The sequence below is a fragment of the Oncorhynchus clarkii genome, chromosome 22, assembly GCF_045791955.1.
Source record: "Oncorhynchus clarkii lewisi isolate Uvic-CL-2024 chromosome 22, UVic_Ocla_1.0, whole genome shotgun sequence".
In the NCBI taxonomy this organism is placed as follows: Eukaryota; Metazoa; Chordata; class Actinopteri; order Salmoniformes; family Salmonidae; genus Oncorhynchus; species Oncorhynchus clarkii.
In genome coordinates, this window is record NC_092168.1 from 46,198,570 (window position 1) to 46,221,425 (window position 22,856).

Below are 22,856 nucleotides of genomic sequence, written 5' to 3' on the forward strand. Positions count from 1 at the left end.
CTTTTAACGGACCTCTGAGACTATCACAGTGCAGGTGCATTTATACGGAGACTTGATTACACACAGGTGGATTGTATTTATCATCATTAGTCATTTAGGTCAACATTGGATCATTCAGAGATCCTCACTGAACTTCTGGAGAGAGTTTGCTGCACTGAAAGTAAAGGGGCTGAATAATTTTGCACGCCCAATTTTTCAGTTTTTGATTTGTTAAAAAAGTTTGAAATATCCAATAAATGTCGTTCCACTTCATGATTGTGTCCCACTTGTTGTTGATTCTTCACAAAAAAATACAGTTTTATATCTTTATGTTTGAAGCCTGAAATGTGGCAAAAGGTCGCAAAGTTCAAGGGGGCCGAATACTTTCGCAAGGCACTGTATGTCATGCAATAAAATGCAAATTAATTACTTAAAAAATCATACAATGTGATTTTCTGGATTTTGTTTTAGATTCCGTCTCTCACAGTTGAAGTGTACCTATGATAAAAAAATTACAGACCTCTACATGCTTTGTAAGTAGGAAAACCTGCAAAATCGGCAGTGTATCAAATACTTGTTCTCCCCACTGTATATGGCAAATTAAGCATTTGTGTTTAGTAAGTCCGCCAAATCAGAGACAGTAGGAATGAGCAGGGATCTTCTCTTGATAGGTGCGTGAATTTGACAACTTTCCTGTCCTGTTAAGCATTCAAAATGTAACAAGGACTTTTGGGTGTCAGGAAAAATGTATGGAGTAAAAAGTACCTTACTCTCTTTAGGAATGTAGTGAAGTAAAAGTAAAAGCTGTCCAAAATATCAATAGTAAAGTATAGATAGACCAAAAAAACGACTTAAGTAGTAATATAAAGTATTTTTACTTATGTATTTTACACCACTGAGTATGGGTTCAGCATATTAATATGTGTGGCAGGGTAGGCCCCTCAGAGGAGGACCATCCTACTCAGTGAATTTCCTACATTTATTTTTTAGAGAAAACTGCTAAATATAGTCAAGTCACCAAATAACTGATTAAAACACTGTTTTGCAATGGTCTACAGAAGCCTCAACAGCACCCTCCAGGGAAGCACCATGGTATGGTATAGCCGGAGGACAGCTAGCTTCCGTCCTCCTCTGGGTACATTGACTTCAACACAAAACCTAGGAGGCTCATGGTTCTCAACCCCTTCCGTAGACTTACACAGTAATTCTGACAACTTACGGAGGACGTCCTCCACCCTATCAGTGCTCTTGCAGCATGAACTCATATGTTCATCCAATCAAAGGATCAGAGAATGAATCTAGTACTGAAAGCATAAGCTACAGCTAGCTAGCACTGCAGTGCATAAACTGTGGTGACTAGTTGAATCAAAGAAAGAAAGACAATTTAATTTCTTCAAAAATGAAGAAGCAGCAGAGAGCCAGCTATATTTCTTCTTTTTTTTTCTTAGTTTACCTTTCACTTACTTTGCTAATGCCGCTAATTTAAGTCTACTCAACAACCTGCCTCAAACAGAGAGGAATGCTATATATGTTGGCTAGCAAGCTAACTGGCTAAAGCTATCCAACACTGCAACTCTTCCAAGTCAAGGTCAGCTTTTCGGTTTTATACATTTATTGCCACCGGGGGTCCGCAGATTCTGTTGCAAAATGTTTCTTAATTAAAGGGAGACTTCTGGATTTTGTCAATGAGGCCGTTTATCTACTTCCCAGATTAACGTATTATTATTATATTATTCTTATGTCTCCATGTCCAGTAAAAAGGAAGTAGAGGTGTGTGGTGGTAGTACAGGTGTGTGGTGGTAGTACAGGTGTGTGGTGGTAGTACAGGTGTGTGGTGGTAGTAGTACAGGTGTGAGGTGGTAGTACAGGTGTGTGGTGGTAGTACAGGTGTGTGGTGGTAGTACAGGTGTGTGGTGGTAGTAGTACAGGTGTGTGGTGGTAGTAGTACAGGTGTGTGGTGGTAGTAGTACAGGTGTGAGGTGGTAGTACAGGTGTGAGGTGGTAGTACAGGTGTGTGGTGGTAGTACAGGTGTGATTATATCAGTCATTTGAACTGTGTGTATCATAAACTAAATTTGAGTGTTGCAATTAGTAGTTGTTTAATCTGTTAACAAAATTGTTTTATTTTTTATTACTTGTATCTAGTTTTTTTGTGGTTTGGTTTTCATATAACCCCTTGGATTCCAACCATACCTGTACACCGTTTTATTAAAATTATAAAAATCTATATTGTTGTCTATCACTTGTTTTCTTTGGTGCAAATAACTCAAACTAAATGTGTCAGAGAGAGAGAGAAGAGAGGAGAGAGAAGAGAGAAGAGAGAAGAGAGAAGAGAGAAGAGAGGAGAGAGGAGAGAGGAGAGAGGAGAGAGGAGAGAGGAGAGAGAGAGAGAGAGAGAGAGAGGAGAGAGAGAGAGAGGGAGAGGGAGAGGAGAGAGGAGAGAGAGAGAGAGGAGAGAGAGAGAGAGAGAGAGAGAGAGAAGAGAGGAGAGAGAGAGAGGAGAGGAGAGAGAGAGAGAGGGAGAGAGAGAGAGAGAGGGAGAGAGAGGAGAGAGGAGAGAGAGAGAGAGAGAGAGAGAGCGAGAGAGAGAAGAGAGGAGAGAGGAGAGAGAGATGAGAGAGGAGAGAGGAGAGAGGAGAGGAGAGAGGAGAGAGAGACCTGTGAGGGGCTCCACAGTGAGTTGGGGCTCCTGAGAATAGACCTCATACTGGACCAGAGGAGAGATGTGAGGGAGGACAAACTGGACCTGGCCCACTGTGGCACACAGCTGACGCAACAACGTGTAGGTACCGAGCTCCTGACTCTACACCAGGGGAGAGTGAGGGCGCGAGAGAGGGAGAGAAAGAGGGAGAGAGGGAGAGAGAGAGAGGGGGGGAGTGAGAGAGGGAAAGAGGGAGGGAGAGAAATAGGGAGGGAGCGAGAGGGAGGGGGAGAGAGCGAGCGAGAGGGAGCGAGCAAGAGGGAGCGAGAAAGAGAGAGAGAAAAGAGTCAATAGACAATCTACAATCTCAAGTGATAATGACGTCCTGTATTTGCAGTTAAAGCCCTGTCCTGTGGAAGAGGACAATCACAGCATTATAATAAGGGTCTTACTGGTACACTGAAGACAATGCTGTTGTTGCCCGGCAGCAGAGTGACATCACCGCTCATTAGCATCTTTGCCCCGTCATCCATGACAACAGGAACTGGGCTGACAAGGTTGGGCGTGTCCGGTGACGGGCTGCTGTCATGACGACGCATGACCAGGTGTGTGTTCTTACACACCATGCCAGTGGAGTTGAGTGTACGAGGGTCCGAGGGGCTGCGGTGCTGGATCTCTTCCAGCTCCAGAGAAGGACCAGCAGCGGAGGGGGGCATCGCTGAGGAGTTACCCAGGCGGAAAAGCACCGTCCCTGGGTATGGCCGTCTCTGTGGCCCCCTGGTCTTCCCGTTAGTCTCTCCCTGCTCCAGGTTTACGTGAACACTGACAGCCAGCTGTTCCAGAGGCACGGCCACAGGCATCAAGCTGCGCAGACACAACTCCACCTGCAGGGCGGTGCCAGAGTGCACCGTGGCTGTTGCCGGGCGGAACTGCAGCTGCTTGAGCTGGGCGAAAGAACTCATACTGAGCGCCACCTTCTGGGCTGTAGAGGGATAAGAGGTGAAGGGAGAGAGAGACAGGGGCACGGTGAAATATAATAGTGTGTCAATAGATGGATCTACATCAGGGCTCCAACACTAACCTAGCACACCTGACACGTTCAGCAGGACGCAACGTTCTGGAACTTTCCGATAGAAATATGTTATATGTAGAACAAACACGCCTCTCTGACATGTAGAATAAGGAATCACATCGGCTCCAATCAATGGCATTTCTATCCGCAACATTCAAAAACGTTTGGTAACCGAACGAGGCCCAGGTTTGTTACGACTGGGGTTTGAGCGAAAACCTACAGGACAGGAGAGTAGTTCTCCTGGAACAGGGTTAGACATAAATCATGTTGACTGACTAAAATAATCTGCTATGACTGGCTGCTTACCCTTGCTGTCTGTTGATTGGTCGGCGAAAGTCAGGATCTCCTGACAGAAGTGAATCCTCTCCTCATTGGTCAGATTGGCATCACCTGCCAACAAGGCACTTGTCTGCAGGTAGCTACGGGTGGGTTGTCAAGGAAACCAGCAGCCAACGGGCAATGAGAACAAGAGCTACAATATGCGAAAGAAATTGGTCCTTCAGACTAGCTTATAGTTGTAGACATCCTTTGCTATTTGTTGTCGGTTTCTTCTTAGTTGTTTTAATTCAACGTTTTTATGTGCTGTGTGTTATGACTGCTGCAAAAAGAATTGCCTCTCGGAGGACATCAACATTCTCTGAATCTGAATATAGAAAAAGTGAATGGCATTCATTCAAAAGAGATGACATAATGGCAACACTTGACCTATTTGGCATTACACTTTTCTACTCATTTACATCCAGTGACAATTCCTCTGTAGGTTTCTTCCTAGGTTCCTGCCTTCCAGGGAGTTTTTCACACTGTGCTCCTGCCTCTGGTCTTTCATTGATTGGGGATACTTCTCTGTCTTCCCCAGCAGTTTCTGGCACTCAGCCATCTGCTTCCTGGTGTGAGTGACAGGTAGGCTCCACCCCTCTGATACGTATGACCCCAGAGCATTCTGCAAGAAGCTCTCCGCCTGCTCAGGATCACCTTTCCTCCTTATCGCACGCACGCACACACACGCACACACACACCACACACCACACAGCACACAGCACACACTTAAGTTACTACATGTCCTGTACTTGACTTCTTGACTGTGCAGAAGACGGTAGAAAGACATTTACAGGCGGAAGTGGAATTGATGACCATCACGGTCTCTTACATGTAGAACTCAGCCAGGCTCTTCCCAACGAGCCGCGCTGACCTCATCCTGCCAATGGCCGTGTACATCTCCACAGCAGCATGGGACAACTCCTGATGGACGGATAGAGGATGGAGGGAAGGAGGGAGGAAAGGAGGGAGGATGGAGGGAAGGAGGGAGAGAGGAAAGGAGGGAAGAAAGGAGGGATGAGGGAGGAAATTAGGAACGTAGGGAGGGAGGGAGGGAGGGAGGGAGGGAGGGAGGGAGGGAGGGAGGGAGGGAGGGAGGGGAGAAAGAAGGAAGGAGAGAAAGAAGGAAGGAGAGAGGGAGGCACAGGGGGATAAATTGATGCCGTTTAGTTTAATGAATCAAGCCGACATACTTTTTATCTGACAGCCTGTCACCACATACAAACCAACATGTTTCATATCTGAACTTACAAGATAATGTCTCTCAAACGCCTCCACAGAAGACAGGGCCTCCTTCAGTTTTTTATACGGGCTCTGCAAGCTGTGGACTGAAAGAGGAACTAGGACAAGTGAGGAATTGATCCCACTAGAGTAGTGCTCTGTACATTGCTGTAGCATTTGGCTCAGAACCTAGATCTCATCCCGTCTGCTTCGTCAATGCCAATCTACTGAGAGCCAATATCAAGCTAATGCTGTTTCCCATTAAAATGTTTTACGGTCTTATTCCTGCCTATAATTTGTTTACTCCCCAATGACACCCCCCCCACACCCCCACACCCCCTCACCAGTCTCAGCCTTCTCATCCCCCAGTCCAGCCAGCAGGTCCACAGTTCGGTTCAGCTCCAGAGACAGTGGACCCTTCTCTGACACCAGACCACACATATAGCCCAGAGACTTCAGCTGGGGGAGGGAGGGAGGGGAGTTGGGTTTGAAAGAAGTTAAGAAAATAAAAAATATTAACTTTTAATTTAACTAGGCAAGTCAGTTAAGAACAAATTCTTATTTTCAATGACGGCCTAACAATGGGTTAAGTGCCTGTTCAGGGGCAGAAGACAGATGTTCACCTAGTCAGCTAGGGGATTCGACCCAGCGACCTTTCGGTTACTAGCCCAATGCTCTAACCACTAGGCTACCTGCCTAGGTTCAAGATGAGTAGTTATGAGTAGTTATGAGGTACATTTATAGTAGCTATAATATAATAATGCTTCAACCAATCAAAGCCCTTTTTACATCAGCATTTGTCTCAAAGTGATTTACAGACACCCAGCCTAAAACCCCAAAGAGCAAGCAATGCAGAGGCAGAAGCACAGATGAAAAACTCCTTAGAAGGCAGGAACCTAGGTGGAAGCCTACCTTGTCAGTAGCATAGGCCCACAGGCCCACAGTGTGGGAGACATTAGCCTCTAGCTGGGCCTGGTCACAGCAGCCTTCTATACGATGCAGCACCTCCAGGCAGCTGAGGAAGACCCAGCAGTCTAATGCACCCTCTAGCATAGACACCTACACAACAACAACAGTTTAGCTAACAGCACACTGCAAAACGCTTGTAATTAAACAGAGATTAAAAACAGAGAGAGAGAGAGAGAGAGAGAGAGAGAGAGAGAGGAGAAGCAGCGAGAAAACTCCACCCCATCACCACCCAGTAACCGTACCTCATCACCACCCAGTAACCGTACCTCATCACCACCCAGTAACCGTACCTCCATCACCACCCAGTAACCGTACCCCATCACCACCCAGTAACCGTACCCCATCACCACCCAGTAACCATACCCCCATCACCACCCAGTAACCGTACCCTCATCACCACCCAGTAACCATACCCCCATCACCACCCAGTAACCATACCCCATCACCACCCAGTAACCGTACCCACATCACCACCCAGTAACCGTACCCTCATCACCACCCAGTAACCGTACCCTCATCACCATCCAGTAACCGTACCCTCATCACCACCCAGTAACCGTACCCTCATCACCACCCATTAACCGTATCCTCATCACCACCCAGTAACCGTACCTCCATCACCACCCAGTAACCGTACCCTCATCACCACCCAGTAACCGTACCTCCATCACCACCCAGTAATCATACCCCCATCACCACCCAGTAACCGTACCCCCATCACCACCCAGTAATCATACCTCCATCACCACCCAGTAATCATACCCCCATCACCACCCAGTAACCGTACCCCCAACACCACCCAGTAACCGTACCCCCATCACCACCCAGTAACCGTACCCCCATCACCACCCAGTAACCGTACCCCCATCACCACCCAGTAACCGTACCCCATCACCACCCAGTAACCGTACCCCCATCACCACCCAGTAACCGTACCCCCATCACCACCCAGTAACCGTACCTCATCACCACCCAGTAACCGTACCCCATCACCACCCAGTAACCATACCCCCATCACCACCCAGTAACCGTACCCTCATCACCACCCAGTAACCATACCCCCATCACCACCCAGTAACCATACCCCATCACCACCCAGTAACCGTACCCACATCACCACCCAGTAACCGTACCCTCATCACCACCCAGTAACCGTACCCTCATCACCATCCAGTAACCGTACCCTCATCACCACCCAGTAACCGTACCCTCATCACCACCCATTAACCGTATCCTCATCACCACCCAGTAACCGTACCTCCATCACCACCCAGTAACCGTACCCTCATCACCACCCAGTAACCGTACCTCCATCACCACCCAGTAATCATACCCCCATCACCACCCAGTAACCGTACCCCCATCACCACCCAGTAATCATACCTCCATCACCACCCAGTAATCATACCCCCATCACCACCCAGTAACCGTACCCCCATCACCACCCAGTAACCGTACCCCCATCACCACCCAGTAACCGTACCCCCATCACCACCCAGTAACCGTACCCCCATCACCACCCAGTAACCGTACCCCATCACCACCCAGTAACCGTACCCCCATCACCACCCAGTAACCGTACCCCCATCACCACCCAGTAACCGTACCCCCATCACCACCCAGTAACCGTACCTCCAGCAGGCATAGCTCCTGGACACAGTTATGCAGCAGCTCCAGGGCTCTCTGTGTCACCTCCCAGGGCCTCTGGAGGAAGATGAGCAGGGTACACTGACGACAGAACAGGTAGCTGCGTAACTCTAGCAGGCTAGCCTGCCCGCGTTGGATCCCATCTCTCTTCTCCATGTCTATGGGGCGCCTCAGGAGCAAGCCAGTCCAGCTCTTCACCGGGGAGCAGAAAGAACCCAGCCAGTTGGCACCGTCTACAAACAGACGAGCAGAAAGACACAACTATGTGCTGGTTTTAATGCATTGAGTCGCTGACTTATAAAGCTTGAGTGATATTGGGGCATTGTTTGGGGGGTATTTTATTAGTATCTCCATCAGCTCTTTTCTGGTATTTTATTAGGATCCTCATTAGCTTTTTCAGCAGCTACTCTTCCTGGGGTCCACACAACACATGAAACATGACATAATACAGGACATTAATAGACAAGAACAGCTCAAGGACAGAACTACACACAGCCTACATATCAATACATACACACCAACGATCTAGGTCAGATAGGAGAGAGGCGTTGTGCCGTGAGGTGTTGCTTTATCTATTTCTTGAAACCAGGTTTGTTGTTTTATTTCAGCAATATGAGATGGAAGGAAGTTCCATGCAATAATGGCTCTATATAATACTGTACGCTTTCTTGAATTTGTTCTGGATTTGGGGACTGTGAGAATACCCCTGGTGGCATGTCTGGTGGGATACGTGTGTGTGTCAGAGCTTTGTATAAGTTGACTATGCAAACAATTTGGGATTTTCAACACATTGATGTTTCTTATCAAAAGAAGTGATGCAGTCAGTCTCTCCTCAACTCTTAGCTTTCTCCCCATTTTCGTGTTTACCAATTGGTAGTTACAGTCTTGTCTCATCGCTGCAACTCCCGTATGGACTCGGGAGAGGCGAAGGTCAAGAGCCGTGCGTCCTCCGAAACACGACCCAGCCGAGACGCACTGCTTCTTGACACAAGGCCCACTTAATCCGGAAGCAAGTTGCATCAATGTGTCGGAGGAAACACCGTATGAGTCTCCCGATCACCAATTGTGGGTCTCCCGGTCGCCCATTGTGAGTCTCCCGGTCCCGGCCAGCTGCGACAGAGCCTGGACTCGAACCAGGATCTCCAGTGGCACTACCTTAGACCATTGCGCCACACGGGAGGTGGCTATATATTTATGTGGTCCTTTAGCTCAGTTGGTAAAGCATTCTGTTTGCAAAGCTAGGGTTGTGGGTTCGATTCCCGGGACCACTCGTCTGTAAAACGTATGACTATAAATAGCTTTGGATTAAAGCGTCTGCTAAATGGCATATAATGTTATACAGTATCGTCGGAAAGTATTTAAACCCCTTGATTTTTCCACATTTTGTAACAGCCATATATTAAAATGGATTAAAAACATGTTATCCTCGTCAATCTACACACACATTACCCCATAATGACAAAGCAAAAACAGGTTATTTATTATTTTTGCTACACCCCCATGCTTCACCGTAGGGATGCTGCCACCACCATGCTTCACCGTAGGGATGCTGCCACCACCATGCTTTACCGTAGGGATGCTGCCACCACCATGCTTCACCGTAAGGATGGTTCCTCCACCATGCTTCACCGTAGGGATGCTGCCACCACCATGCTTCACCGTAGGGATGCTGCCACCACCATGCTTCACCGTAGGGATGGTGCCTCCACCATGCTTCACCGTAGGGATGGTGCCAGATTTCTTCCAGACATGACGCTTGGCATTCAGGCCAAAGAGTTCAATCTTCGTTTCATCAGGCAAGAGAATCTCGTTTCTCATGGTCGGAGAGTCTTTAGTTGTATTTTGGCAAACTCCAAGCGGGCTGTCATGTGCCTTTTACTGAGGAGTGGCTTCCGACTCTAAGATGAAAAGCCTGATTGGTGGAGTACTGCAGAGATGGTTGTGATAACATTCCAGAAGGACATCTCCACAGAGGAACTCTAAAGTTCCGTCAGAGTGACCATCGGGTACCTCCAAGACCAAGACCCTTGCTCAGTTTGGCCGGGCGGCCAGCTCTAGGAAGAGTCTTGGTGGTTCCAAACTTCTTCCATTTAAGAATGATGGGAGGCCACTGTGTTCTTGGAAACCTTCAATTCTGCAGAAATGTTTTGGTACCCTTCCCCAGATCTGTGCCTTGACACAATCTTGTCTCGGAGCTCTACGGACAATTCCTTCGACCTCATGTTTTGGTTTTTGCTCTTACATGCATAGTCATCTGTGAGACTTTATATAGACAGGTGTGTGCCTTTCCAAATCATGACCAATCAATTGAATTTACCACTGGTGAACTCCAATCAAGTTGTAGAAACATCTCAAGGATGATCAATGGAAACAGGATGCACCTGAGCTCAATTTCAAGTCTCAGAGCAAAGGGTCTGAATACTTATGTAAATGTGATATCTGTTATTTGTTTTAATTAAATTATAAACAGTGTCTAAAAACCTGATTTTGTTTTATCATTATGGGGTATTGTGTGTAGACTGATGAGGGAGAAAAAAAATACAATTTAATCAATTTTAGAATAAGGCTGTAACGTAACAAAATGTGGAAAAAGTCAAGGGGTCTGAATACTTTCCAAAGACACTTATTAGAACACCTATAAAGCTTGCGTGAGAGGGCTATACATGTACCTCCAGCCCCGAAGTTGAGAACATACTGAGTGAAGAGGGCGTCCAGCTCGTCGTACTGGAGCAGAGCATCCTCAAACTGCTGCAGCATCTCAAACACAAAGGCCAACTCCTCCTGCACAACACACACACACACAACAAAACACAGATACACATCACACGTGATCGAACATAGTTCAGAAACTGATTAGTACACACACACACACACACACACAACACACACACACACATTCAAAAGCATCCTGGAGTCACCTCTTCACTATTGACGAAGATGCCAGTTGCGGACTTGTGAGGCGTCTGTTTCTCAAACTACACACTAATGTATTTGTCCTCTTGCTCAGTTGTGCACCGGGGCCTCCCACTCCTCTTTCTATTCTGGTTAGAGCCAATTTGCGCTGTTCTGTGAAGGGAGTAGTACACAGCGTTGTACCAGATCTTCAGTTTCTTGGCAATGGACTAGCCTTCATTTCTCAGAACAAGAATAGACTGACGAGTTTCAGAAGAAAGTTATTTGTTTCTGGCCATTTTGAGCCTGTAATCGAACTCACAAATGCTAATGCTCCAGATACTCAACTAGTCTAAGGCCAGTTTTATTGCTTCTTTAATCAGAACAACAGCTTTCAGCTGTGCCAACATAATTACAAAAGGGTTTTCTAATGGTCAACTAGCCTTTTAAAATGATAAACTTGGATAAGCTAACACAACATGCTATTGGAACACAGGAGTGATGGTTGCTGATAATGGGCCTCTGTACGCCTATGTAGATAATTCCATAAAAAAAATTGTCCGTTTCCAGCTACAATAGTCATTTACAACATTAACAATGTCTATGCTGTATTTCCGATCAATTTGATGTTATTTTAATGGACAAAAAAAATGTGCTTTTCTTTCAAAAACAAGGACATTTCTAAGTGACTACAAACTTTTGAATGGTAGTGTATACACTATATATTTATATATATATAAACACACACCCTCTTCTTCCTGTATAAAACCACAGATTCACCTGAGACATGCTCTCACCTGAGACACACAGACTGGCAGGTACAGACCTACCTGTACCATGAAGTAGTCACAGAAGCTCCATCCGGGCTGATTGCGTTTCTCCCGGAGGGTGCGCATGTCCTCATCGAAGCGTCCCAGGTTCTGAGTGAAGGACATCAGCAGTAGAGTCCTCAGCTTCAGCAGGAAGGCACTCCACGACTCCTGAGACCTGGACGAATTCTTTAGAGGGTCTGACAGAACCACACAACTAGGTGAGAGAGAGAGAGAAGGAGAGAAGGAGAGAGAGAGAGGAGAGAAGAAGGAGAGAGAAAGAGAGAGGAGAGAAGGAAAGAGAGAGGAGAGAAGGAGAGAGAAAGAGTAAGAGCGAATGAGAAACATTTGTATCTGATCTATCAGAACAATTCTTTCTTCTGGCTATTTGTGTTTCTCATTTCCAGCCTCCATTTTGTTTGTATCTTGTGTTGTAAAGTGTGTCCATTTTGTTTGTATCTTGTGTGTCTCACCGGTCATTCTGCTTGTTACAGAAGTCGTTGCGGATCTTGTCCACTAAGGAAGAGCGAGGCAGGATGTTGGTCTTGTTCTTCTTCTTGGCGTCGCTGGTCTCCACGACAACGATGACCCAGTCAGCTGACCCGTGGAGCCGCAGGTTGCCCTGCCACCTCATCATGTTGTCCCTGACTGACGCCTTGTACACCTCAGTGTCCTAGAGGGTTTATTGACAGTTCATTATTCATTCATTGGTTAGTCCTTTCTGAACCCCTAATAATAATAACAATAATAATAATAATAATAACAATAATAATATTGACAATAACAACAATAATAATACCAACAAAAACAATAAAACCAACAATAACAATAATAATAATAACAATAACAATACTAATAACAATAACAACGACAACAATAATATTAATAATAACATTTGTTAATAATAACAATAACAATAATAATAACAAAAATAATAACAATAACAACGACAACAATAATATTAACAATAATAATAATAATAACATTTGTTAATAATAACAATAACAATAATAATAACACAAATATTAATAATTATGATACTAACAATAACAGTAATAATAACAATAATAATTATAATAATGACATCATAACAATCATAATAATAACAATAATAATTATCATAATAACAATCATAATAATAACAACAATAAAGGTATTTTTTGTTGGTTCACTGTTTCAGACAATCATAAAGTAACTCTCTCACATTACGAGTAAAAACAAAAACAAACTGCTGTGTATCTCCAGTCCCTTTTCAGGGCATCAAATGCCAGGAAATAGTAATGGTGCAAACCTCTATAGGAGTCATTACTATCAAATGCCCTGGATGAATGACACTTATTATTTAATGAGTCCAACAGCCTTGATATACTAAAAGTGCTTCTAAAACAACAAAAGGCTCTCTGCCATAGCTATCCGTCACGCACTGTTTCCCACGTCGGTCACAAGTCGCTGACTGGACTGCACTTCCTTAAAACAAGTGAACCGCCCTTTTAGTACATCAACAAACCTCTGTTTCCTCAGCACATTTCAGTTTCTCTGCTCTCCCTGAACAAACTGAGGGGCCAGCCAGGTTACACTCATCAGGAGAATGAAGACAGACAGACAGAGACAGACAGACAGACGAGGAATAGAGGAATCCTCCTGAGACTAAATGCAAACAACATGTGAACCAGCTGGAATACACAACATGTAATGTGTTGTGTCTGTCTGCCATCCATCTGCTGCCTGCACTGAGAATAATACTGATTATCCACTCTGGAGCAAATCATCTAGCTAGGCTGTTACATCCCACCGGTTATTTAATGGAGGGTAGAGTAGAATTTATGTGTGTGTGTGTGTGTGTGTGTGTGTGTGTGTGTACACGTGTTCAAGTCCCCACAAGAATAGTAAACAAACGAGAATTTGACCACCTGGGGACATTTTGTTAGTCCCCACGAGGTCAAATACTATTTCTAGGGGGTTTAGGGTTAAGGTTAGAATTACATTAAGGGTTAGCAGCTGGGGTTCGTTTTAGGGTTATGCTGGGGTTAGTTTTAGGGTTAGGCTGGGGTTAGTTTTAGGGTTATGCAAGGGTTAGTTTTAGGGTTATGCTGGGGTTAGTTTTAGGGTTAGGCTGGGGTTAGTTTTAGGGTTATGCTGGGGTTAGTTTTAGGGTTAGGCTGGGGTTAGTTTTAGGGTTATGCTGAGGTTAGTTTTAGGGTTAGGCTGGGGTTAGTTTTAGGGTTATGCTGAGGTTAGTTTTAGGGTTAGGCTGGGGTTAGTTTTAGGGTTATGCTGGGGTTAGTTTTAGGGTTTAGTTTTAGGGTTAGGTTTTTGGGTTATGCTGGGGGTTAGTTTTAGGGTTAGGCTGGGGTTCGTTTTAGGGTTAGGTTTTAGGGTTAGACTGGGGTTAGTTTTAGGGTTAGGTTTTAGGGTTAGGCTGGGGTTAGTTTTAGGGTTATGCTAGGGTTAGTTTTAGGGTTAAGCTGGGGTTAGATTTAGGGTTAGGCTAGGGTTAGTTTTAGGGTTATGCTGGAGTTAGTTTTAGGGTTATGATGGGGTTAGTTTTAGGGTTATGCTGGGGTTAGTTTTAGGGTTATGATGGGGTTAGTTTTAGGGTTATGCTGGGGTTAGTTTTAGGGTTATGCTGGGGTTAGTTTTAGGGTTATGCTGGGGTTGGTTTAAGGGTTAGGCTGGGGTTCGTTTTAGGGTTATGCTGGGGTTCGTTTTAGGGTTATGCTGGGGTTCGTTTTAGGGTTATGCTGGGGTTAGTTTTAGGGTTAAACTGGGGTTAGATTTAGGGTTATGCTGGGGTTAGATTTAGGGTTATGCTGGGGTTAGATTTAGGGTTATGCTGGGGTTAGTTTTAGGGTTATGCTGGGGTTAGTTTTAGGGTTAGGCTGGGGTTAGTTTTAGGGTTATGCTGGGGTTAGTTTTAGGGTTAGGCTGGGGTTAGTTTTAGGGTTATGCTGAGGTTAGTTTTAGGGTTAGGCTGGGGTTAGTTTTAGGGTTATGCTGAGGTTAGTTTTAGGGTTAGGCTGGGGTTAGTTTTAGGGTTATGCTGGGGTTAGTTTTAGGGTTTAGTTTTAGGGTTAGGTTTTTGGGTTATGCTGGGGGTTAGTTTTAGGGTTAGGCTGGGGTTCGTTTTAGGGTTAGGTTTTAGGGTTAGACTGGGGTTAGTTTTAGGGTTAGGTTTTAGGGTTAGGCTGGGGTTAGTTTTAGGGTTATGCTAGGGTTAGTTTTAGGGTTAAGCTGGGGTTAGATTTAGGGTTAGGCTAGGGTTAGTTTTAGGGTTATGCTGGAGTTAGTTTTAGGGTTATGATGGGGTTAGTTTTAGGGTTATGCTGGGGTTAGTTTTAGGGTTATGATGGGGTTAGTTTTAGGGTTATGCTGGGGTTAGTTTTAGGGTTATGCTGGGGTTAGTTTTAGGGTTATGCTGGGGTTGGTTTAAGGGTTAGGCTGGGGTTCGTTTTAGGGTTATGCTGGGGTTCGTTTTAGGGTTATGCTGGGGTTCGTTTTAGGGTTATGCTGGGGTTAGTTTTAGGGTTAAACTGGGGTTAGATTTAGGGTTAGGCTGGGGTTAGATTTAGGGTTATGCTGGGGTTAGATTTAGGGTTATGCTGGGGTTAGTTTTAGGGTTATGCTGGGGTTAGTTTTAGGGTTAGGCTGGGGTTAGTTTTAGGGTTAGGCTGGGGTTAGTTTTAGGGTTAGGCTAGGGTTAGTTTTAGGGTTAGGCTGGGGTTAGTTTTAGGGTTATGCTGGGGTTAGTTTTAGGGTTATGCTGGGGTTAGTTTTAGGGTTAGGCTGGGGTTAGTTTTAGGGTTAGGCTGGGGTTAGTTTTAGGGTTATGCTGGGGTTAGTTTTAGGGTTAGGTTTTTGGGTTAGGGTGAAAGGGAAAATAGGATTTTGAATGGGACTGAATTGTGTGTCCCCACAAGGTTAGCGGTACAAGAATGTGTGTGTTTACAGTAAAACGGGCACAGCACCACGTACACAGCAGTCTGTCCAGTAGATATGGAGGAAGGGGAAAGTGAGGAGGGCTTTGTTTCCCTCTTTAGGGAGGAGTTCCTCTTTGAACTGGACAAAGTTGGCCTCTAAATGGATCATCTTTGGTGCTCGTCCATACGACCTAAGATAAAAAATATATATATTATGGTATAGACGTTCTATAAAGGAGTTTATACATTATAATGCTTATACACTGAGATGCTCTTATCTAGCATAGACCAGTAATCCAACATTTAGTCGACAGTCATTCAACAGTTCTAACAACAACAAAAAAACTGTTTCAATTAGACCAATTACTTCCTGGCACATCTTGTCAGCACTCACCTCTTCCACTCCATTGGTTCCCTGGGAAGCTGCTGGGCCAATGGGGTGTAGAGAGAAGAGAACAAGGCCTGGTCCCCAGCGCCTGGTGGAGAGAGGGGGGAGATATGGGAAGAGGAGGGAGGAAAAGAAGGAAGTAGGAAAGAGAGTGAGGGTAGGAGGAGAGAGAATGAGGAGAACAGAAAATCCCCTGATACCCAATAAGTACCTGTCAACACAGGATTATACGTTCATTTAAAACAGCCAGTTGAACTTCAGGACTGTAATTGAATAGCCCTACCCTATGATCCAGCTACACTCAATAAGCCCTGCTGGCTATCACCCCTCTGTCCTAGTGGTGTTTCCAAACCCGTCCACGGCTGAAAAAAGCACAGGTTTTGAAGATACTGACATGACAGGCAGTACCCCATCCCCCACCAGACACCCAGAACCAACCTTTTCCTGTGTGGTTAAAGGTTGATTTGTCAGGGAGTATCCCATCCCCCACCAGACTCCCAGAACCAACCTATCTTTCCCTGTGTGATTATGAGCGACGGTGGGGGGGGGGGGGGAGCAACACCTGTTCAGAAATTTGATGCTGAGACAGATTCTGTCTCGGTAAACAGCATTCTGTTGTTACCTTGCCAACAGCAAAGCAAAGCCCACTACTGGGCATTCAGGACTAAGAAACATAACAAGGCTTGACATAATGAAGCTGTGGGAATATTCTAATACACTGTGGTACACATGCACTGGAAGAATGTAGTATGTCCCTTCTATTGCTGCTGTTTTGTGTGTCTGTCACAGGCAAACAGCCATTGGACTTCAAATCTAATTGACCTTTCAATCATTCAAGTGCTGCAAGGCTGCGCTGCACCATAAAGCTGAGACTTGCCCTTGTGAATAGGGCTGTTCAGAGACCAACGCTATATAGCTCTGCTAGTAAATCCTGTTGTTGCCTCTAATAGTAAAACTGCACACAGCCCTGGTATGGTCCCCCCCCCAGAGAGAACAGACCTGGTATAGTCGTCCCCCCCCCCCAGAGAGAACAGCCCTGGTATGGTCCCGCCCAGAAAGAAGAGCCCTGGTATGGCCCCCCCCCCAGAGAGAAGAGCCCTGGTATGGTCCCCCCCCCAGAGAGAAGAGCCCTGGTATGGTCCCCCCCCCCCCAGAGAGAAGAGCCCTGGTATGGTCCCCCCCCAGAGAAAAGAGCCCTGGTATGGTCCCTCCCCAGAGAAAAGAGCCCTGGTATAGCCCCCCCCCCCCCCCCAGAGAGAACAGACCTGGTATAGTCCCCCCCCCCAGAGAGAACAGCCCTGGTATGGTCCCGCCCAGAGAGAAGAGCCCTGGTATGGTCCCCCCCCCCAGAGAGAAGAGCCCTGGTATGGTCCCCCCCCCCCAGAGAGAAGAGCCCTGGTATGGTCCCCCCCCCCAGAGAGAAGAGCCCTGGTATGGTCCCCCCCCCCAGAGAGAAGAGCCCTGGTATGGTCCCCCCCCCCCAGAGAGAAGGGCCCTGGTATGGTCCACCCCCTCCCAGAGAGAAGAGCCCTGGTATGGTCCAACCCCCCCCCCCCCCCCCAGAGAGAAGAGCCCTGGTATGTTCCACCCCCCCCCCCCAGAGAGAAGAGCCCTGGTATGGTCCCCCCCCCCCAGAGAGAACAGTCCTGGTATGGTCCCCCCCCCCCCAGAGAGAACAGTCCTGGTATGGTCCCCCCCCCCCAGAGAGAACAGTCCTGGTATGGTCCCCCCCCCCCAGAGAGAACAGTCCTGGTATGGTCCCCCCCCCCCCAGAGAGAACAGTCCTGGTATGGTCCCCCCCCCCCAGAGAGAACAGTCCTGGTATGGTCCCCCCCCCCCCAGAGAGAACAGTCCTGGTATGGTCCCCCCCAGAGAGAACAGCCCTGGTATGGTCCCCCCCCCCCAGAGAGAACAGTCCTGGTATGGTCCCCCCCCAGAGAGAACAGCCCTGGTATGGTCCCCCCCCCCCAGAGAGAACAGTCCTGGTATGGTCCCCCCCCCCCAGAGAGAACAGTCCTGGTATGGTCCCCCCCAGAGAGAACAGCCCTGGTATGGTCCCCCCCCCCAGAGAGAACAGCCCTGGTATGGTCCCCCCCCAGAGAGAACAGCCCTGGTATGGTCCCCCCCAGAGAGAACAGCCCTGGTATGGTGCCCCCCCAGAGAGAAGAGCCCTGGTATGGCCCCCCCCCCCAGAGAGAAGAGCCCTGGTATGGTGCCCCCCCAGAGAGAAGAGCCCTGGTATGGTGCCCCCCCAGAGAGAAGAGCCCTAGTATGGTGCCCCCCCAGAGAGCAGAGCCCTGGTATGGTGCCCCCCCAGAGAGAAGAGCCCTGGTATGGTCCCCCCCAGAGAGAACAGCCCTGGTATGGTCCCGCCCAGAGAGAAGAGCCCTGGTATGCCCCCCCCCAGAGAGAACAGCCCTGGTATGGTCCCCCCCCCCCCAGAGAGAACAGCCCTGGTATGCCCCCCCCCCCCCCCCCCCCCCGCCAGAGAGAACAGCCCTGGTATGGTCCCCCCCCCCAGAGAGAAGAGCCCTGGTATGGTCCCCCCCCCAGAGAGAAGAGCCCTGGTATGCCCCCCCCCCAGAGAGAAGAGCCCTGGTATGGTCCCCCCCCAGAGAGAACAGACCTGGTATGGTCCCCCCCAGAGAGAACAGCCCTGGTATGCCCCCCCCCAGAGAGAACAGCCCTGGTATGGTCCCCCCCCCCCAGAGAGAACAGCCCTGGTATGCCCCCCCCCCAGAGAGAACAGTCCTGGTATGGTCCCCCCCAGAGAGAACAGCCCTGGTATGGTCCCCCCCCCAGAGAGAACAGCCCTGGTATGGTCCCCCCCCAGAGAGAACAGCCCTGGTATGGTCCCCCCCAGAGAGAACAGCCCTGGTATGGTCCCCCCCCCCCCAGAGAGAACAGTCCTGGTATGGTCCCCCCCAGAGAGAACAGCCCTGGTATGGTCCCCCCCCCCCAGAGAGAACAGCCCTGGTATGGTCCCCCCCCAGAGAGAACAGCCCTGGTATGGTCCCCCCCAGAGAGAACAGCCCTGGTATGGTCCCCCCCCCAGAGAGAACAGCCCTGGTATGGTCCCCCCCCCCCCCCCCAGAGAGAACAGCCCTGGTATGGTCCCCCCCAGAGAGAACAGCCCTGGTATGGTCCCCCCCAGAGAGAACAGCCCTGGTATGGTCCCCCCCAGAGAGAACAGCCCTGGTATGGTCCCCCCCAGAGAGAAGAGAATGGAAGCTCATTTAGGTTTTCTGGCTACAATGGAAATGATGACAGATCTTATCAAGCATACCGGAGGTCATTCTATTTATAGTTGAATCACTGACTTCCTCATCCATTCATCCCTCAAATGAAGTATAGGACACCTATAGGATGCCAGTAGTATAGCCGACTAAACGCAATGATTTATGATGGAGATGTGCGGCGACTAGTGGCGCCGGACTAGAGCTCCGACGTCTCAGAAAATTACGTTTTTTAATCAAGAACGACTGATTTCATCACCCAGAGAATAGTCCGCAATTACACAAAACAATCAGTCGTTTTTTATTAAATCAGTTGTTTTTTTAAACAACTTTAAGTGACACTAGTCACCGCACAATAAATTGCAGAGTTGAGTTTAATCGGCTACTAGAAGTATGGTATATTAAGCCCATAGGTTACCAACCCAGCCAGGTCACCTGTGATACAAGTCAGTGTTCGACGTACATCCATGTTCGAAGGGCGTTGGGAGACTACGTAGAAACAGGATACTAGGGGCAACAATGAGCGCTATTACCTTGAAATGGGTTTCAGTTTGGCAAGGTCCTTGTGGACGGGGATAGTGGATGGGAGTCTTTGTCTGGCACCAAAGGTTGCATGTTTCATCTTGGCCATGTTCTGTTATAATCTCCACCCGGCACAGCCAGAAGAAGACTGGCCATCCCACATATGCTCTCTCTAATTCTCTCTTTCTTTCTCTCTCTCGGAGGACCTGAGCCCTAGGACCATGCCCCAGGAATACCTGACATGATGACTCCTTGCTGTCCCCAGTCCACCTGACTGTGCTGCTGCTCCAGTTTCAACTGTTCTGCCTTATTATTATTCGACCATGCTGGTCATTTATGAACATTTGAACATCTTGGCCATGTTCTGTTATAATCTCCACCCGGCACAGCCAGAAGAGGACTGGCTACCCCACATAGCCTGGTTCCTCTCTAGGTTTCTTCCTAGGTTTTGGCCTTTCTAGGGAGTTTTTCCTAGCCACCGTGCTTCTACACCTGCATTGCTTGCTGTTTGGGGTTTTAGGCTGGGTACAGCACTTTGAGATATCAGCTGATGTACGAAGGGCTATATAAATAAATTTGATTTGATTTGATTTGATGTTTCGAATCCAGTGCTGGAAAGTTGTTTTTGAGATTTTTGTTTTAAGTCTATCCCAAAACCTTAACCATTTGGAGTTAATGCCTGACCTTACGATTTCAGAGTTAATGCCTGAAACTTAACCTTAAACAGTTTGACATTTGATGTTTGGAACAACTTTGAAATTTGACTTTTGAGAAACATTTTTTAACCTACTTCTGACGTGACTGTGAGAGCTTGTTGACCAGTCAGGGTGGTCCAGGGACAAGCAGGCCAGAGCTGTCAAGACCACCAATAGGGTCAAACCTTAAAATAACTTTTCTGAGAAGCTCACTTGAAAGGCCAACAGAGGAGTTACCTGATTGTCATACTTGAGTAAAAAACAAAGATACCTTAATGACTCAAATAAAAGTGAAAGTCACCCAGTAAAATACCTGGAGTAAGTCTAAAAATTATTTCGTTTTAAATATACCTCAGTATTAAAAAGTACATGTAATTGAAAAAATTAAAAGTAAAAGTATAAATCATTTCAAATTGCTTTGAATGCAAACCCGACGCCATGATTTTCTAGTTTTTTAAAAACTTATTTACGGATAACCAGGGGCAGCTTCAACACTTCCATATAATTTACAACCGAAGCATTTGTTTAGTGAGTCCGCCAGATCAGAGGCAGTAGAGATGGCCAGGGATGTACGTGGGGCTTTTTTTCTGTCCTGCTGAGCATTCAAAAATGTAACAAGTACTTTTGGCTAACAGGGAAAATGTATGGAGTAAAAAGTACATTATTTTCTTTGGAAATGTAGTGACGTAAAAGTAAAAGTTGTGAAACATATAAATAGTGAAGTACAGATAGCAAAAAAAAAACCCGACTTAAGTAGTACTTTAAAGTATGTTTACACCACTGCTCACACTGTAGCCCCTGTCTGTATATAGCCTGAAGACTCATTCATTTGTGTGGCCCCCGGCTAAGCCAGGTGTTATGTATCCAGACTGAAGCAGGTGCATGATGACAGCAGGTTGATGAAACTGCATCACGAGCTGTGGCGTAAGGAGAAGGACAGCACATATGATCTGTCTACATTAGCTGATATAGTAGCGTAGCCTAATGCATATCTCATTATAAAATGATAAGGAAAGAAACGGTGATTGAAGATGGTTCAATGAGCGTTATCAATTTGTCAAGCGGCGACGGTCACTGTCCTGCAAGAAATGGTGCTGACGTTAAAAAAGCCAGCCCGTTCTTTAAGGCCACTGATAGGCGGCGGCAACTGGCTGCCTTGCCTGAGCTCAGTGTCAAACTCACAAACCTCGCTACAATAGCTGCCCGGCTGAATAAAAAACGACTGCAACATCATCCCAGCAACAAAACACTCACATGTCACAATCGGCTTGTTCTCCATTGTGTAAATAATGGGCTTCTCCTCTTGAGGCTCCATCATGGATTCTGATAGTCAGTGATAGCCCCCCATGTCATGTAAAAATCCGGTCTGTTTTTAGTAAATGCTTATGCATGCAGACAGCCGTGGGGTGTAATCATTAGTTCAAACAGTTACAAAACAGTTGTGTTCAGCAACAAAAACGTTAGTTTCAATTGGACAAACTCAGGTAGGTTCATCCCCATTTCGTTCCGTTTTTCTTCCGTTTAAGAAACGTTTTGCAACAGAATCTTAATGAATACGCCACTGATGTATGGCTGGGGCTGCGTCCACTGGCCGTGTCCCGTGACACTTCCTGGAACACACCTTCACTCTACTACGTAGGGGCTATGCGCAATTTAAAGGGAACGCCGCATAGAACGCTGCAGCAGCTGATGGCTCCTCTGGACGGCTCACTAAGTGAAAATGTATAAATGCCTAACAGAATCCGTTCTCATGTGGTGTTCCTAACTGGAAACAGACCAATCAATAAAATGTATCTTTTAAATAGATTTTTTCCAACATATGGATGTTTGATTACAATGACTATTCGGAATGACTGTTTTAAATAACTGTAGTAACATTTATGTAAAGTTATAATTGACAAGTAGGTGGCAGGTAGCCTAGCAGTTAAGCGTGTTCGGACAGTAACTGAAAGGTCACAGGTTCAAATCTCCGAGCTGGCAAAGTGGAAAAATCTGCCGTTCTGCCCTTGAGCATGGCAATTGACCCTCAATGACTACTGGTCCCTGGATGTTGATTATGGCAGCACCCCACAAATCTCTGATTCAGAGGGGTTGGGTTAAATGTGCTAGACACATTTCAGCTGAATGCTTTCAGGTGTGGAACTCACTAGCTATGTCTATTGATTCATGTATAATAGAAAGTATTACCGGAGTGCCAAGTCTAGGACAAAAAGGCTTCTCAACAGTTTTTACCCCTAAGTCATAAGACTCCTGAACAGGTAATCAAATGGCTACCCGGATTAGTAGCGAGTCCACGTACCCAGACTCGCTACTGTTTTTCACTGTCGCTACTGTTGTTTTTATTTCTTTACTTACCTATTGTTCACCTAATACATTTTTTTGCACTATTGGTTAGAGCCTGTAAGTAAGCATTTCACTCAAAGGTCTAGTACACCTGTTGTATTCGGCGCACGTGACAAATAAACTTTGATTTGATTTATTACTATCTGCTCCCCTATCAAGGTAAAATGGCTATGTCGTCATGGTACGTTGGTTGGCACTTTCCTGTCAAGG

General features: G+C 46.8%; 1 protein-coding gene across 1 annotated transcript in view; it reads right to left on the reverse strand.

Moving 5' to 3' along the window:
• Positions 1–21,931, reverse strand: part of LOC139380972 (trafficking protein particle complex subunit 10-like) — a 35,824-nt gene extending 13,893 nt beyond the window's left edge. The window contains exons 1-15 of the mRNA XM_071124177.1: positions 21,558–21,931; positions 15,857–15,938; positions 15,518–15,653; positions 12,019–12,218; positions 11,567–11,762; positions 10,514–10,625; positions 7,830–8,077; positions 6,141–6,287; positions 5,573–5,687; positions 5,259–5,335; positions 4,840–4,931; positions 4,532–4,672; positions 3,999–4,111; positions 3,073–3,602; positions 2,638–2,782 (exon numbers count right to left, since the gene is read on the reverse strand). Of these exons, the coding sequence (XP_070980278.1) occupies positions 2,638–2,782; positions 3,073–3,602; positions 3,999–4,111; positions 4,532–4,672; positions 4,840–4,931; positions 5,259–5,335; positions 5,573–5,687; positions 6,141–6,287; positions 7,830–8,077; positions 10,514–10,625; positions 11,567–11,762; positions 12,019–12,218; positions 15,518–15,653; positions 15,857–15,938; positions 21,558–21,621 (2,398 nt within the window). The 5' untranslated portion in view covers positions 21,622–21,931. The remainder of the gene's footprint in view (positions 1–2,637; positions 2,783–3,072; positions 3,603–3,998; positions 4,112–4,531; positions 4,673–4,839; positions 4,932–5,258; positions 5,336–5,572; positions 5,688–6,140; positions 6,288–7,829; positions 8,078–10,513; positions 10,626–11,566; positions 11,763–12,018; positions 12,219–15,517; positions 15,654–15,856; positions 15,939–21,557) is intronic.
• Positions 21,932–22,856: the final 925 nt, after the last annotated feature.